Source organism: Cuculus canorus, chromosome 9 (assembly GCF_017976375.1).
Source record: "Cuculus canorus isolate bCucCan1 chromosome 9, bCucCan1.pri, whole genome shotgun sequence".
Classification (NCBI taxonomy): domain Eukaryota; kingdom Metazoa; phylum Chordata; class Aves; order Cuculiformes; family Cuculidae; genus Cuculus; species Cuculus canorus.
The window spans coordinates 1,437,790-1,454,076 of record NC_071409.1 but is presented as its reverse complement, the minus strand read 5'-3'; the positions used below and the strand labels follow the sequence as shown (position 1 = coordinate 1,454,076).

General features: G+C 47.9%; 1 protein-coding gene across 1 annotated transcript in view; it reads right to left on the bottom strand.

Moving 5' to 3' along the window:
• The window catches only part of ARHGEF4 (Rho guanine nucleotide exchange factor 4), a 184,244-nt gene that overhangs the window by 6,927 nt on the left and 161,030 nt on the right, over nucleotides 1–16,287 (bottom strand). The window contains 4 exon segments of the mRNA XM_054074954.1: nucleotides 184–416; nucleotides 1,619–1,798; nucleotides 2,816–3,010; nucleotides 5,896–6,075. Of these exon segments, the coding sequence (XP_053930929.1) occupies nucleotides 184–416; nucleotides 1,619–1,798; nucleotides 2,816–3,010; nucleotides 5,896–6,075 (788 nt within the window).

The window sequence follows — 16,287 nt, the reverse complement described above, 5'->3', positions numbered from 1 at the left end:
ACTGTAATGAAAGATTATGTATTTGAAAGAAAAAAAACCCCACTTTTTCTCCCTGGTTTCTACAAGGCAACACAGAAGAATTGTGGTATCGGCTGCACTTGGCAAGCTGCCCTCAAATACATGATCCTGCATTAGTTCATTTCCATGAGCCCGGTCTTGCTACTTCCCACTGCGCTGACCTACCTGTGCTGGGGGTTGGTGTATTTGAGCAGCTCAGCCAACTGCAGTGGATATTTGCAGATCTTCTGCACAGGAGTCAGCAGAAACCCATCCAGAGAGATGTCAATCATCTTCTGCAGCAGGCGGCAGGCTTCAAAGAAGTAGACGTACTTGTTAACTTTGGTGAGGCGGGAGAGCTCCATGCAGGCGTTGGGGTGGTTGTTGCAGTATTCCGAGTATATCTGAAACTCTGTTTGCTGCAAGGGAAAGGAAGGGATTTACTGGCTGTGTTCCTTATGGTGATGGCCTGGCTCAAACTGCTGAGTGTGAGTTCCCTGTGTAGGTCCTACCGCTGTAACTCCTGTGGCTGTTTGGTAATTTGTATCCTCTCCAGAATTTGAAGCTCAGAATCCTAAAGCTGGAGATGTGCAGGGTATATTACAAGTTAAAGCACTTGCAGCAGGACCAGGACATTTCCATTTGTTCTGGCCTATGCCCAGCTGAATGTTTTTAATGACCGGATGAGCTCTTGCTAATCCTACACTAACCTGCAAACGCCATAGCCGTTAGCTCTGGTCCAGCTTGAGACCAGAAGGCCAACCGTATCCTGGGCTGCATCAAAAGTGTGGCCAGCAGGGTGAGGAAGAAGATTCTCTCCCTCTACTCTGCACTTCTGAGACCCTGCCTGGAGTCCTTTCTCCAGTTCTGGAATCCCCAACATAAGAAGATGGAGCTGTTGGAATGGGTCCAGAGGAGGTCACAGATATGATCGGAGGGCTGGAGCACCTCTGCTATGAGGACAGGCTGAGAGAATTGGCGTTGTTCAACCTGGAGAAGAGAAGGCACCAGGGAGACCTTAGAGTTGCCTCCTAGTACCTGAAGGGGCTACAGGAAAGATGGGTGGGGGTGGGGGGTGCTTCTTACAGGGGGAATGACTTAAAATTGGAAGGGGGAAGATTGGGATTGGTCTTTAGGAAGAAATTCTTCATTATAATGGTGGTTAAGCACATGCCCAGAGCAGTAATGGATTTCCCATCCCTGGAGGTGCTCAAGGCCAGGTCGGATGGGGCTCTGAACAGCCTGATCCAGCGGGAGGTGTCCCTGCCTGTGGCAGGGTGTTAGAAATGGATGATCTTTAAGGTTCCTTCTAACCCAAATGATTCTATGATTCTTTGATTTTGAAAACTTAGTACATTTTTGCCTGCCCAGTCTGGCAGGGAGTACAGTGCTCAGAAGCTGAGGCACTTGGAAAATATTCTTTCCACGGCCATGAGAGCCTTAGGATGGTTCACTGGGAGGTGGGTAGTGGTTGCATGGGGTGAGGGGGTGGGGTGGCTGTGTTCAATTTGGTTGTTTGGGTTTTATTAAACAGAGCTTCAGTTTTGTCAGATCAGTTTCTAAATCTCTGACTTAGTCCATGCTCAGATGCCCCTTTTCCCATGCAGTCAAATTTACTTACATATTCCAGGAAGCATGAGCCGACCTCACTCAGATGGGGATAGTCTTTATTGAATTTCTTCTCTAGCGCTTTAACAAATTTCTTCTGGCACCTGTATATGTCCTCAATATTCCCAAAGATTGTCTTCAGCTGTTCTTCTGTAAACATGTCAGCTCTTTTGCGGCACTGCTTAATGTAACCCTAGGAGGAAACCAAATTGGAAAGCTTCCTGGGCATTTGCTCTGTGGCCTCTGATTACCCACAGAACCCCCCCCACCCCCCAGATTTTGTCAGTTGTACTCCAGGTTCCTGTACCCCCTTCCTGCAGAGATGCATCCATATTTTAGCTATTATTTCTTCTCATGTCACTCAAAACTTGGTAGACAAAGAAGCCAAGCCAGTTACATCACTGCCTGGAGCAATATTGTTATCCACACTTGAAGGAGTCCCAGGGCTACTTTCTCTCCTATTACAGACACCTTTGCCTGGCTGCAGGCTGTCCTGACCCCAGCACCGATCCACGGATAGATTTAGGCCAATTAAATTGCAGATCTGGTTTAGATGCTCATGTTAGGAAATGCCTGGTTGCCTCAAGGGAGAAGGAGGGCAGAGAGGACATGTGGGGAAGCCGCAGGAGGAAAGGCTTGTTTGATAAGCGCGTACTGCTTTGCCCCAGCCGCCTCTCCCAGAAGGCACTCTGTGGTTTTGTGTCATTTCAGGAACTGTGTTCCTGCAGACTCTTACCCATTACCTTCATTTACCCCAGCGTGCATGACAGCGTGTCTCTTCTGGAAGAGGTGTCGCAATGCTCAGCGTATTTGCGACTGAAAGATCTAATTGGCTGAATATCCCCCAGTTGTTTTGATTGGAGCATGACTTGCCTGAGGCTGGAGCTGCTGATGGTACCACCTCAGAACATATATTAAAGAGGACAGCAATGCTAATCATTTACTTTTCTTTGGTTTTGGAAATTCAATTAATTCCATTTAATCAGAGCCCAAGTGGGTGCTCCAAATACAGAGGCATTTGGGATATGGCTGTAATGAATTGTCATCTGTTTTCTGAGCATGCAATGCCGTTTCACAGAGCAGGCGCCAGTAGAAATACGGTCTTATTTTCAGAAATCATCTGCCATGGTCACTCTCTGGGCAAGAATGGGACGTACTCTCTTATCCTTCAGAAAAGTCCTGACACTGACTTCCCCTTTTATCCCATTACCTCACAAATATCCTTCAGATGTTTTATGTAGTCTCGCTCTGTGCTTATGATCTCATTGATGACGTTGGTCCTCATTTGATCTTTGGTGGTCTGCCCCATCCCGAATCGGCGGGTGCCACTGCTGGAATCGTCCTCCTTGCCACCCTCCACCTTCAGGGGATAATCTTCCATCGGTTCATCCTGGTTTACTCGCAGCTGCGCCAGACACACAAGAGGTTCACCATTCGTATAGCTAAACATAACTCTTCCAAGGAAACGAAGCATGGGACAGGTGACTGAATGGCAGATGAAGGCTGAGCTAGGGACAGGGGTGAAAAGGGCTGCCTCGGGTGTGTTACCGGAACTCCTTGGGGAAGCTAAGGCTGCAGAGTCACTTTGGGGAGGCTTTCAAGCCACGACAGCTGCTCTCCGTGTGGCATGGCTGGTGTTAAGTAGGCACCTCTTGTGGACAGAAGTCCATATAAATGTCCGTATAAACTGGAGAGCGGCAGATTTAGACTGGACATAAGGAGGAATTTCTTCACCATGAGAGTGGTGAGGCCCTGGCCCAGGTTGCCCAGAACAGCGGTGACTGCTCCATCCCTGGAGGTGTTCAAGGCCAGGTTGGATGGGCCTTGGGCAGCCTGATCCAGTGGGAGGTGTCCCTGCCCGTGGCAGGGGGGCTGGAACTGGACGGGCTTTAAGGTCCCTTCCAACCCAAACTATCCTATGATTCTAAGTCACAGGGATGATACAGAGTCCTCCAGGAAGAATGAGTACAAAATCAGGACAGGAAATGGTTTATTAAGTGAAGTCTGCGCGAGGGGACACTGAGGGAGGGAGGGGAAACCAGCAAATAGTTGCTTACTGTTGTTCCCACAGTGTAAATAACACATGGCCTCTCAGTGTCTGCTTCCCCAAGAATAGTTGAAGATCATTTACTGTTGATGTCAAAGCCGGTACAGATGCCAGTGGTCATGCAATGTGCTAAGGAATAGCATTCCACTAACAGGGTGTGAGAGAAACTCTGTTCCTCTGTAGCGCCCATCAGGTGGCAGCACAGCATGGGCAGAGGAGAACAGCAGGTCTGCGGGACACCGTCCTACAGACTTTGCAGAGTCAACACCGGCCAAGAACCTTGGGGAACAGCAGCCAACCATCACTGCGTTTAACTTCTGCACTTTCTTTTACGTACTCGCATTGTAGCTCCGGAGTGCCCATGGGAATATTTTGTACACAGCTCAAATGATCAATCCCAGCACAGAGAAGAAGTGAAAAAACACCGAGGTAGGAACATGCGTGCACAACTATAGGCCTTTTTTTTGTACAATGACACAAAATTCCTTGAACTTTTAATGCAGTTTCTTCCCAGCAGGATTACTTACCACTCGATACATGTGTATTTACACAGAAAAAGTCATGCATGCCCATCCCTTGTCAACACAGGCATACATTTACTCACTGTTTACAACCTGTGAAGCCCTCAAGATGTGCGATCCTGCTTTTCCTTTGCTGTGAACAGAACAACATCGGCTAGGCTTAAACTCAGACCTTGGTCTGAAATGTGTGGAGTAACTCAGAGACCTGCAGCTTCATCCAAGTCTCCAGGCATACCAGACTTCCCAGTAGCCAGCTTGAGACCTAGGGATAACTAGCAGGAAATCGTCACTCAGATGCCTGAATAAGTGTTGGAATTACTCTGCTAACAGAACTTGTTCCTCTGCATCCCTAAAGGCTCGCACTGGTCTGCTTTCCCCTCAGGTATTATCACAGATTTTTTGCTGGCCAGGACAATTCAACTTACCAGTAAAAAAGGCCTCTGTTTTGACTGTAAAAAAAAAGCAGTTCTGCCCCCCACAGGAGCTGAGAGTTGGTCCTGGTAACCTTAGCTGCAAAACCATCCACTGTTGGTAATGAGCTGACCCTGTCTCCTGCAATCTATGACAAAATCTTTCCAAGCTTTTCTACCACTATCTGACCCACTTCTCCAAAGGCTTTTTCTACAGATACTGGCTCACCTCAGATCACCTCCTTTCATGCTTTTGGGTCACTTGTGACCTGAAGCCACCAGGATAAAGAGCTAAAGAGAGATTCTTCTCTGCCCTGAGGTACCTAATGGCCTTTGCAGTGCTGAGGAGCCTGCCCTGAAGTGGTGAAAGCACAGTCAGGCATCCACACCAAGAGGCACAGCCCAAAGAAAGCGAAAAAGCCTCTGTCCTCGCAGCAGAAAAGGAATGCACAGCAGTTACCCAGCCCCCCCCACCTGCACAGAGAATTCAGCTGTTTCCAAATGCTCCATTGGGAATGAACCCAACCTCTGCAGTACAGAGCAGGTACTGTCTGGGCTGTTTGATACAGCTATTTCTGTATTTCTGTCTTTGTAGCTGGCACTGGGGGAGAGCCTTGGCCCCAAACCACCAAATGTTTCCTTTCTACCCCTCATCGATTGTCCCATGTGACCTCCAAGGCATTTTTTGTGTGTTTTTAGCCTCCCTTTTCAAATGCCTGGAATACAGTGCCGTGGAGTGGCCCAGCAGCCTGATGTTTTTAAAACTTGAGGACTAAGAGGAGGTGTGTGCCTGAGCGAGGTCGCTGCGTACTTTGGGATGTGGTGTTGCTCTGGACCCAGCACCAGAAGGAGAAAGCTAAATTTGGTGCCATGCTCAGCCGTACCGTCTAAAGTGGACAGTAGAATGAAGAACTCTGCCAGCTGCACCTGGGGTTCCTCTGGCAGAGTATTTGTTGCTCACTTCTGAAGGGGATACTGCATGCTTGGGCACAAATTAGCCAATATACATCTGGGTAAGCAGAAGCCCAGGCTGCAAACCATCATGCAGGACAGCTTCCCATCTGGCACAGCTCAGCTTCACTCCACAGCCTGGAACTGAACCACCCTTGCCCTGATTTACTCATGTAAAGAGGGACTTCACACACATCCTGATGTACCATAGCTGTGTGTAGAGGAATAGTAACAAGACGTGTTGACCCAGCTATCTCTAGCAGAGAAAGCGCTCAGAAGTCACTACAGAACACTAAATGTGGAGAAAAAGAGCAAATGCTTGGTGCTAATGGAGAGGCACAAAGACACGTCAAGTTCTTACCCGTACAAAGCTGGCTGGAAACCAGCCTTCGCTGTCCAGAATCCTCCCCCACCACCACTCCTTGTTGGTAGCATCCATTACTTCAATGACCTCGCCAGCCTTGAATCCCAGCTCTTGGTCATCCATCGTGACATGGTCCCAGAGGGCTTCTGCATACACGACGCTGCCATCACTGATGAGCTGTGGACACAGCAAGTCAAACTGTCAGCTCCCCCCAAGAAAGCCGCACAGTCAGCCCGAGAGGCTGCAGCTTTGACACCATTGCTGCTGAGCCAAACAAGTGTTGATAACTGTTTACTCCCCATGAGCAACACAAAACTGAGTTGGTGCTGGTCTGGCAGTTGCTTCAACCAACCTTGCTCTCAATAGCAGTTATTCAGAATCACTTGGACACAGCATTTTTACTACCATAAAGAACATAGATTTGATGCTCTGGAGTTTCTTACTGGTGACCGTGCCTCAGCCAGCAAACAGGGCTCCACTGTTAGTGCAGTGCAACCTGGGTTTGGAAAACCTTGAAATAAAACCTTGAGCATCAATGTTCAGAGTCAAACTTCAGGGCAGAAAGTATTCTGAGGCCTCAGAGCTAGTCGAGGATGGAGACAGCCTTAAGTCTTTACTTAGCACTTAAGCTGCTTAAAATACATCTCCTGGAGAGTTTAGGTAATTATGCTGAGGACAGTGGTTGTTTGCCACGTGTCCCATGGAGGACCGGCTCTAAAAGACATTCCCCCAACAGAAAAACACAAACCAGCCCCCAAAACCCCCCAACCCTCACAGCTAGAGGAGACTCTGGAACACGGTGATGGGGATGTCTACACCTGCCTGACGCCATTCTCAACCTTTCACACCTTCAGTGCGGTGCAGTGGTATGTTTGTAAGCTGGTCCTGCTACAACAGCAGAGCCTGCCTGATGCCCACGGGTTTGTCGTGTCAGAGTCTCCTTTGATACAGGTTTCTCAGGGCTTGAGCAGGACTGGGACTATCCCAACACCAAGGATTTCCCCAAGAAGACAGCATATATCCTGGAGTCCTGCCATAAGGGACTTACTCTGCCATTCTGAAATAGAAAAGCTCTATTTTTTCTCCAGGAAAATGGTGCAATGATAAATTCTGGAAAAAAATGGAAAGAGCAGTCTACGAGGAACCAGGGAGAAAGACAACCTGTGCAAACCCCACTGTCTGTGGTACATCTCACATCTCAGCAGGATCACACATAACGCACCCGTGATCCATCTTGGCTGCCTTTGGTTCCTTGGCTGCACAGGCAGATATCTGCTGCTCTGGATTACTATTTTTCCCACTCTCCAAGAAGGAAGATACATATTGTAAAAGAAGGTCAGAATAATCATGCATACAATCATGGCTATAAACTGGAGAGGGGCAGATTTAGACTGGACATAAGGAGGAATTTCTTCACCATGAGAGTGGTGAGTCCCTGGCCCAGGTTGCCCAGGGAAGCTGTGGCTGCCCCATCCCTGGAGGTGTTCAAGGCCAGGTTGGATGGGCCTTGGGCAGCCTGAGCCAGTGGGAGGTGTCCCTGCCCATGGCAGGGGGTTGGAACTGGATGGGCTTTACAGTCCCTTCCAACTCAAACTATTCTATGATTCTATGTTTCTACAATTCTACTATACAGTAAATGGGAGAGAGTTAATGAAGCATTCGAAAGAAAACTCAAATACAGTTTACCTTTGGATGGCAAATGCCCCTCCACTGAACCAGAAACAGCTTAATGCAGCACTCCCATTTTGACAAAACCAACAGGATGATGGGGAAGGAGAGGATGAGAGGCTTACCTACACATCCAGTAACCTACCTCCCCCCACTGCCTTTTCTCAGCTGCCCTCTGCCGCACCACTACAGGGCTGGGTGCGTCCTTCCCGCAGGTTTCTGCTCTTCACAGAGGTGAGCAGGCACTGGGGAGAGGTTGAGCAAGCAGGGAACACAAGGGACATACTGCTGTTATACAGCCAGCTAGTGGCATGGTGAGGAAAATAATCCAAGGGTCTTAAACGCTGTCTAACCAGTCTAAACTCCTATAAGTGAAGACAGGCTTTAATCCCAAGGCAAGTAGAGAAGTAGCATCATTAGTCTCGGAAAACTAAATATCAAGATATAGTGCTGAATGCACCGGACAGCAGAGGCGGCTACATCCAGTCAAATGGCAGCTCTTTGTCTGAAAGAGCTGTGGAGGGAAGGAGTATTGGCTTAACAATTAACTCATACAGTTGTTGGAGCTCTGTGTGACTCTTTTTACGCATAGTTCCCTTAACTGGCATGCTGTATACAGTTTGACAAGCTCGACACGTACTCCAGCATTATGAATAAACCCTTTATTCATCTTTTTGAAACACTTGTAGGTCTTGTCAGGCTTCTAGAAACTTAGAGCTCTGGGTTAGGTTTTTACCATAAAGTAGCAGCGACGAGAGCAGGGAAGAGAGTGGGTGTAAAATGTGTATTTTTCCAAAATCAGCTCTCAGGCTTCAGTTACAGAACAGCTGGGCTGTGGATGACAGCGGGTCTTAGTTGCGCTCTGAAGAGCGCTCAGCAGCTGCTCTGAGCAATCCACCTGCACATGACCCATCTATTTGCTTTCGCAGTCCGACCTCAGTGACTGTGCGGACCCCAAGCTGAGCCGAGCTCCTCCCTTCGTCAGGGAGAGAAGAGCCGTAAGAGGGTGCTGGGGAGGCTGGAGCTGGGCGCCCAGCCACCCCTCTGCAGAGGAGCTGCTTAATGCTGATCTCACGCAGGCTGTCGGGGAGCCTCCGGCACTTCGGTAAGCCCTACTAGCAGCTCACACCTGAGCTGCTGCCATGCCACGCCGAGTTATGTGTCCCTGTGGGTAAGGGCTCAGGAAAAGGGCACATGTTAATAAATCTTTGGGAAGGGGCATATTCAGCGGGCTTTTTTTTCTTTACAAATTGTGATCAGCACATAAAAAGCACCGCTATTTTGGAGGTAAAATACTTTTGGTGTGTGCTTTAATATGCCGCTCCGAATTGGTGCTCTGAGTATGATGTGGCAGGTGGTGTACATGGCAGAACCGCGACCAGAGAGAAACTCAGTGGACTTAGCTGACCGCACAAGCAGAGCAGTGATGATGTGAAGGCATTAATACCTTACAGTACCAAGCTGCCACATCTCAATGTCTTGATGAGAAGATGACAAAGCCTGACCTAGAATTAACAGCACGTTAGGGCTGATACCCCCTTCTGATGTGGGGATGGAGCCACACAGTTCTCTGAGTCACCAAAAGCCATGAGACTGATTAGTGAATCCTCGGCTGGTATTTTAATTCATCCACTAATATTAATATGTTAAATTTTCTCTCTTCAACAGCAGCCAGACTGTGAATATGATTTACCAAATACAGAAAGTCACAGCTGACCCACCACCAGCCTGGACAAACAGGCACAGGAAAGCAGAGAAGCTGCTGCCACAGACAACTATAGAGGAAAGGAGTGACTGAGAAAACACCCGATACAGACACCTGGATTTGATGAACTAACGCCAAACACCATATTTGTAGGGAGGAGTGATCAATATGGAACAAAGCATAAAATAAGGAGGAAAAAAAGTATTTATAGACATTTTGGATTGTCTCAGATAAGTTTGTACGGCAGCATTTGAAACCCCTGTGTGGCTGCCAGGCTCCCCTCCCAGCACCACTTCAGTCTGTCCTCAGACGCTGCAGGCGGAGGGGCCGGGAAACAGGTACCAGTGCTGGAAAGCGTTTTATGATCACCACTCTCAGTGCTCATTTTTTTGTTAGACTCAATCTGTAGCAGCCTGTACCTTACACTATTTTTTTTTTTCAGTTGTATCCAGTCTAATTCCAGGGCTGACACAGAATTATCAGATTTAGCCAGTGCAGCAATCCCTTTCCCAGAGCAAATGCAGAAGGGGAGCTCTGAGCCAGGACTGACATTTTCATGGCACAGAAGCACCTGCGGTACTGCATGTCGCTGTGGAGAGCAGAGCTGCTGCAGCATCCTCTCTGAGGAGCACACCACCACGGGGGAAAAAAAGGTTAGGACCCTCACTCCCTGTCCCCGGAAGGATAAAACACACCTGCAGATAGAAAGCTTTTCTGCAAACTGTGTTAAAGCGTGGCACAATCAACCAGCTGTATTGTGAGAGCTGCTTGTCTTCCAGAGAAGCATGTGTTAAAGGCTCCCCGTCTCCATGCACAGCAGTTCCCAAGCTCAAAAAGCTCATCCCATCACAGGTTTTGGTCTTTGCAATTAAAGCAAGGTTTGAAAAACGACTATTAACTTCCATATGAAACAACATATATGTGCTGGCTTTGTAATATAAATGCCAACTCTGTACACGCTCTCGAAGAGCCCTAAACTCTCTAGAAGAGAAATAAGAGGAAAACAGAGCATGCAAACCCAACCACCCTACAGCTGCTGGAGCTACTGCAGCTGGCAGCAGTGAAAACAAACAGAAGTTGGCTCTTTTGCTTAATTTATAACAACATTTATGTTTGTAGACAGCAGTGTTTGCAACCCAAACTCACGCTTTGAAACAGAATTGACTGCAGCTCTACCATTGCATTGGTCTTTTGGTGCAGCTGCAGCTCCTTTCCCTCCTGCCTGGGCAGTGACAGCTTAGCTGCTCATTTACAGACACTGCAGAGGTTAAGGGGACGCATTGGACCCTCCCACTGGACCAGGATGATCACAGCCCCATCCAGCCTGGCCTGGAACACCTCCAGGGATGGGGCAGCCACAGCTTCCCTGGGCAACCTGGGCCAGGGCCTCACCACCATCACCTTTAAGAATTTCTTCCTAATGTCTAATCTCAATTTTGCCCCTTCCAATCTAAAGCCATTCCCCCTCATCCTATCACTATATGTCCTTGTAAGAAGTCCCTCCCCAGCTTTTCTGTAGCTTCCTTCAAGTAGCAGAGGGCCTCTACAAAGTCTCCCCCAGTGACTTGTGTCCTCCAGGCTGAACAACCCCAACTGTCTCAAGCCTGTCTTTATAGCAAAGGTGCTCCATTCCTCTAATCATCTCCATGGCCTCCTATGGGCCTGTTCCAACAATTCTATATCCTTCTTATGTCAGAGATTCCAGAGCTGAACACAGGGCTCCAGGTGTGGTCTCACGAGAATGGAGTAGAGAGGCAGAATCCTCTCCCTGCCTCGCTGGCCACATTTCTTTTGATGTCACCCAGGACAGAGTTGGCCTTCTGGGCTGTGAGCACACGTTGCCAGCTCACATTGAGCTTCTCATCAACCAGCACCCCCAGATCCTTCTCCGCAGGGCTGCTCTCAATCATGTTGCTCCCCAGCCTGTACTGAAACCATGGATTGCTCCGACTTGCACTTGGCCTTGTTAAACCTCCACTACATGTGGGCAAACAGATCTGGCATCCCAAGGCCAGATATGAGTTGATGGGCTTGTTTGCATTCCAGCTACTCAGTCCCTGATTGTCTCAGGCTGGACACCTCGGCATAATTGCCTCCTGTGTCCTGGTTTCATTTTGACAGGAGCTCCAGGCAGTCTTAACAGAAGTAAAAGATCTCGACAACTTACAGAAGGAGGGATGATGACTCCTTTAGGAATTATTTATCCTCGAGCTACTTGATTCTAAATGAATAGAATTTGAATAGCTTTCTCTTGATAATGTCAAGTACACTGGACCACAGAGAGCGAAAAATGAACCCAGGAACATTAGAAGATACTGAGAACAGAGCAGTTCAGGGAGGAGCTGCCCATAAAAAGGGATTTACTTGTCAGCTCTGTGACCCTAAAAAAGACACCTTCCATGAAGAGCATCTGAACCCAAGCCCTTCTTGGTGAACTGAAATGGTTGCTGTAGAGCCTGCGTTTGTTGCTCGGCCTCTGCAGAACTCATGCGTTACAGACTAAAACTGAACTGGGTCAGCATATCAAACATTTAAACCCTGCAGCATTTAAACCCAGAGGCAAAGCATCCCCCAGCCCAGTGCCTTCACCCATCACTTTGCTTCCAGAGCGTCTCTTCTGCCTTCTCTCTATTTTCGCTGATCGTGCATAGAAGCCAGCTAGCCTTTCCCTTGAACTGAAGCCCCGGGATAGTTCTCAGATCATCCTGACAGCTTGCTCTTGCTTCCTCTCAAAACTTAGCTTCACTGCTTAATGATGGACAACAGAGATAAAGTTAATCTCACAGAGCTTCTGTCTTCTGCACAGGAGGCGTTTCGTCTGAACAAGTTATCTTGATTGTCTTTATGGAGCACCTCCCCTTTGTGGAGAGAGACGGGCACCTCAGGGAAGGGTTCATTGTAGGCATCTTAGCATGATGAATTAACCAGACCCCCGGGAGCGCTGTCTTCCTTCAATCCCAGGAAGGAATTTGGGCTAGCTAAGGCTTGATGCCTGGCTTCAGGGCGCCGGAACCACTGGCACGACTCCACAGCCAGACAGCAAACACTCCATTGCTTCTTGCTGCTCCTCCTGCTCCTCCGTCTAGATGTGTCAGGAGAATCCAAGCCCTCCTTGTCACAGCATCACACCGGATGCGTTTCCCTTCATGGGCAGGGGGTGCACTCCTGGCCTCAGAAGCACAGACTGCACACCACGCCCCAGTCAAGCCATGCCCTTGGCATTGGTTGCCCTTTTGCCTGCCGTGTAAGCCCTATATATATTCAGCACAGCTTTGAGAGGACCAATTAAGGATTGTGTAGGACTCTCAAGCATTTACCAAACACTACAGATCTCCATTCAAAAATATTTCAATTTGACAGCGATTCTCCTTAACAAGTCTGAGATGTCAGTCAACCATGATCTTAATCCAGTTAAGTGTGCTACACTGATATTCTATAGTGCTGCTTTTTTATTCGGTGCCTGTAGTCAAACTCCTCACGTGACTTCTCGAACAGCTGCCTCCATTTACCAAACATGCAAAATTTGTCATTACATTTATTTGGTAAGAACTATTTTGCACAAATCCATTCTGACTGGCATTAATTACATTGTTCCCTTTTATTTATCTCAATCCAAGTCCCCATTCTCCCTCAGAAGTGGTTTAAACAGATGGGAAGAGGAGGAGGGTGCCCCAGCAGCAGGGAAGGAGAAGCTTCGAAAGCTCCCTTTATCAAGTGCTCCAGGAGGAGAGGAGCAACCCTTGTAGAAAGCAGAGGAAGCAGAGCTGTGCTCACGTTATTTCAGCATGTGTGACGAGTACATCGTGCGAAAGCACCCTGGGTGTGTGTCCATCTGAGTTCAGTTAAAGGCATTTTTTTCAAACTCCAGTGATGCAAGGAGGTCTCAGTTCCTCACGTAAGATAGATTATTATAATATAATAAAACAAATCAACTCAAATTACTTTAACTGGCTTTACTTTTGGCTGAAATAGGTGAAAAATAGGGGATAGTAGCTGAGAACACCTAATCCTCTAGGGCCTGTCAGAGCCCTCATTCCCCCAGCCATCGCTCTCCCAAGACCTGTATAGCAAGGGAACCTGTTAGTTTGGGGAACAAACATCCTTAAGCTTTGGCATAAGGACATAACGAAAGCAAAGCTGTTCTCCAACCTTTTAGTACTCTGCAAAAGCTTGTCTTTTCATTACATTTTATGGTGAAATGTTGTGGTTGCTGCTAGTGCTTACAGTAATTACAGCTCTAAAATAGCTTCCATTTTAACAGAATCACAGAATCACAGAATCACCAGGTTGGAAAAGACCCATTGGATCATCGAGTCCAACTATTCCTAACACTCCTTAAACCATGTCCCTCAGCACTTCATCCACCCGTTCCTTAAACACCTCCAGGGAAGGCGACTCCACCCCCTCCCTGGGCAGCTGTTCCAGTGCCCAATGACTCTTTCTGTGAAGAATTTTTTTCTGATATCCAACCTGAACCTCCCCTGGCGGAGCTTGAGGCCATTCCCCCTTGTCCTGTCCCCTGTCACTGGGGAGAAGAGCCCAGCTCCCTCCTCGCTACAACCTCCTTTCAGGTAGTTGTAGAGAGCAATAAGGTCTCCCCTCAGCCTCCTCTTCTCCAGGCTAAACAACCCCAGCTCTCTCAGCCGCTCCTCGTAAGACTTGTTCTCCAGCCCCTTCACCAGCTTTGTTGCTCTTCTCTGGACACGCTCCAGACAGTTGCCAGAGGAGACTTATTTGAACTTACATCTATAAGACATTGTTTCCTTGGTATGAGTGAAATATATTTTCTAAACAAGCAGATACGATGCTGAGTGAGAGCAGGGCAAGATGGCAAACGAGATTCTGTGCTAATGAATGTAACACAAATGACCGATTAAATGAGCTGCTCCTCAGGAACGTCTCTGCCGACAGATTTAAGAAAACATCAACCTGTTCAATCAGAAAGTCTGACCGTCAGGAATGACTCAGAAAGAAAGAGGGATGAGGAGAACGAGCCAAGACACAAAGAGCAGCTCAAATTGAAAGTGAGAAGAGTTTCTATGCCAGCACAAGGCAAGTGGACTCTGAAGCTGCAACACTGCAAGGTGGATGGAGGGTGGCCACAAGATGAAGGCTTGCAAAATGGTTGTTTGTAACGCAAGGCTGATGGGTGCCCAGTGAAATTGTGCTAGGCAAGAAGTTTAGTACAAAAGCAGTATGTTTTCCCTGCGGCGCATAATTAAGCTGTGCCACAAACACACACACGATTTACAAAGAGATGAAGCAAATGGATGTCCCTCAAGGCCACTTACACACATCATATGTGAATGTAGCCCATCAAGGACTTGACACACACCTGGGAAGGCACACAAGGGAAAGAGCCAGGCCACACTTGCATATTTGCGCTCCTGAGCAGTTAACCTGAGTCATGATAAATGCGTTACCGGCTGCCCCTACAGAGTTAGGTGGAGGATATCAGTGTTGTGAGAAACACAAAGCGAATGTTGGCTGTTCATATTACCCACAAATACTTCTTTAAGATGGTGAGCCCTGAAACATTAACCTGACAGGGACAGATATGTTCCCTGAGGTACGGCGATACTCTCGTTGAGGTGGAAAATTAGCAATTGCCAACACAGTAATTACAAGGACATTTGGATGTCCTCTGAGGTAGGGCTGTCACCCTCCTGGCTGTGACTCCTCAAGTAGAGGTAAGCGCAGCACTTCCACACAGCCTTGATAGAACTGATGCCCCACGCTTTATTCTGCCCACAAAACACTCTCAAGGTGCATGGAGGAAGGTCAGTCAACACACTTGGAGTAGTCCTTCATCCCCACTATATGGATGTCTAATTCTTGGCCTTTTTATATTTTGACCAGAAAAAAGGGGGGATGGAAGTGCACCCCGGAAACCTGGCTGTTCAGAAAACGCCGGGGAGACGTTCAGGGAGAAAGAGTCCCCATGCACAGGGTACAGGAGTGGATGTGTGCCACATCCTCACTCAAAATGTTCAGAAAGGCTCCAAGGACCTCGAAACCGCCTTAAGCACTCAGAGGCAGAAAACTTAAATCATTTCAAAGCTCTAAATCAGCTTAAACTCATCTAAGGCCTTTAAGTGTTTTAAGCATTTTAAACCCATCTAAAGCCTTAAAGTAGCTTAAGGAGCTTGAAATACTCTAAGGTTTAAAAGTGGTTTAAGTACCAAACTTTTGGCTAACCCACTCCTCATACCTCTCCCAATTGCGTGGCACCCGTCAGTGCAGGTTAAAGCAGGAGCCAAGTGCCAAAGTCCAGTTTACTCCAAACAGCCCAGATCTCTGACAGAATGGCTCTTTTAACCCCCTTTCCAGCTGTTTTGGGGTGCTTTGGGGAGCGCTGAGCCCTTCTCTCTAGCTCAGCACAGACCCACATCCCGCAGCTGGCGGCTCTGGAGGTGGAGGCTGGTTTGCTCCTCGGGGGGGGTTTACCGGGCTGGTGCTGTAACAGCACCTGCGAATCAGCCACACGCTCTTCTGCTGTTCTTTGGTTTCAAAGGCTGGAAGGGAGCGAGGCCTGGGGTTGAACTCTCAGGTTTGAACAAGACTTTGACCTAGGGCTCACACAAAGGTTCTGGTTTCTGTTTCCAGTTTGGCTGTAGATGAAAACCGTGTCAGAATGACTCCCCTTTTCAAGCCACCAGCAGGTCTGAAGTCTGCATTTATTGCAGAATATGATGCATACCCGGTTAATGCAATTTTTACCTTTGCTGGTGCCCTGATTTTAACTGTACAACTTGGGAATGGAAATAGCCAGGATGGCTCTCTTTGGTTCTTCTCACAATGAAGAGTGATTGGTGTTGCACCTTTTCTACACTACCATTTCTCAGACATCCAAATAGAAACTATTTTCTTTAGAAAATTTTACTTAATGTTACATTACCCTCTTTTTAGCTCACTGATGCTACAAAATTGCCTCATTACCCTCTTGCTGCTGCCTCGCAGTATTATCTTTCCTCTGTCTACTCCCCTGACCACATCCCTTTGGGAGCTTTCCTATC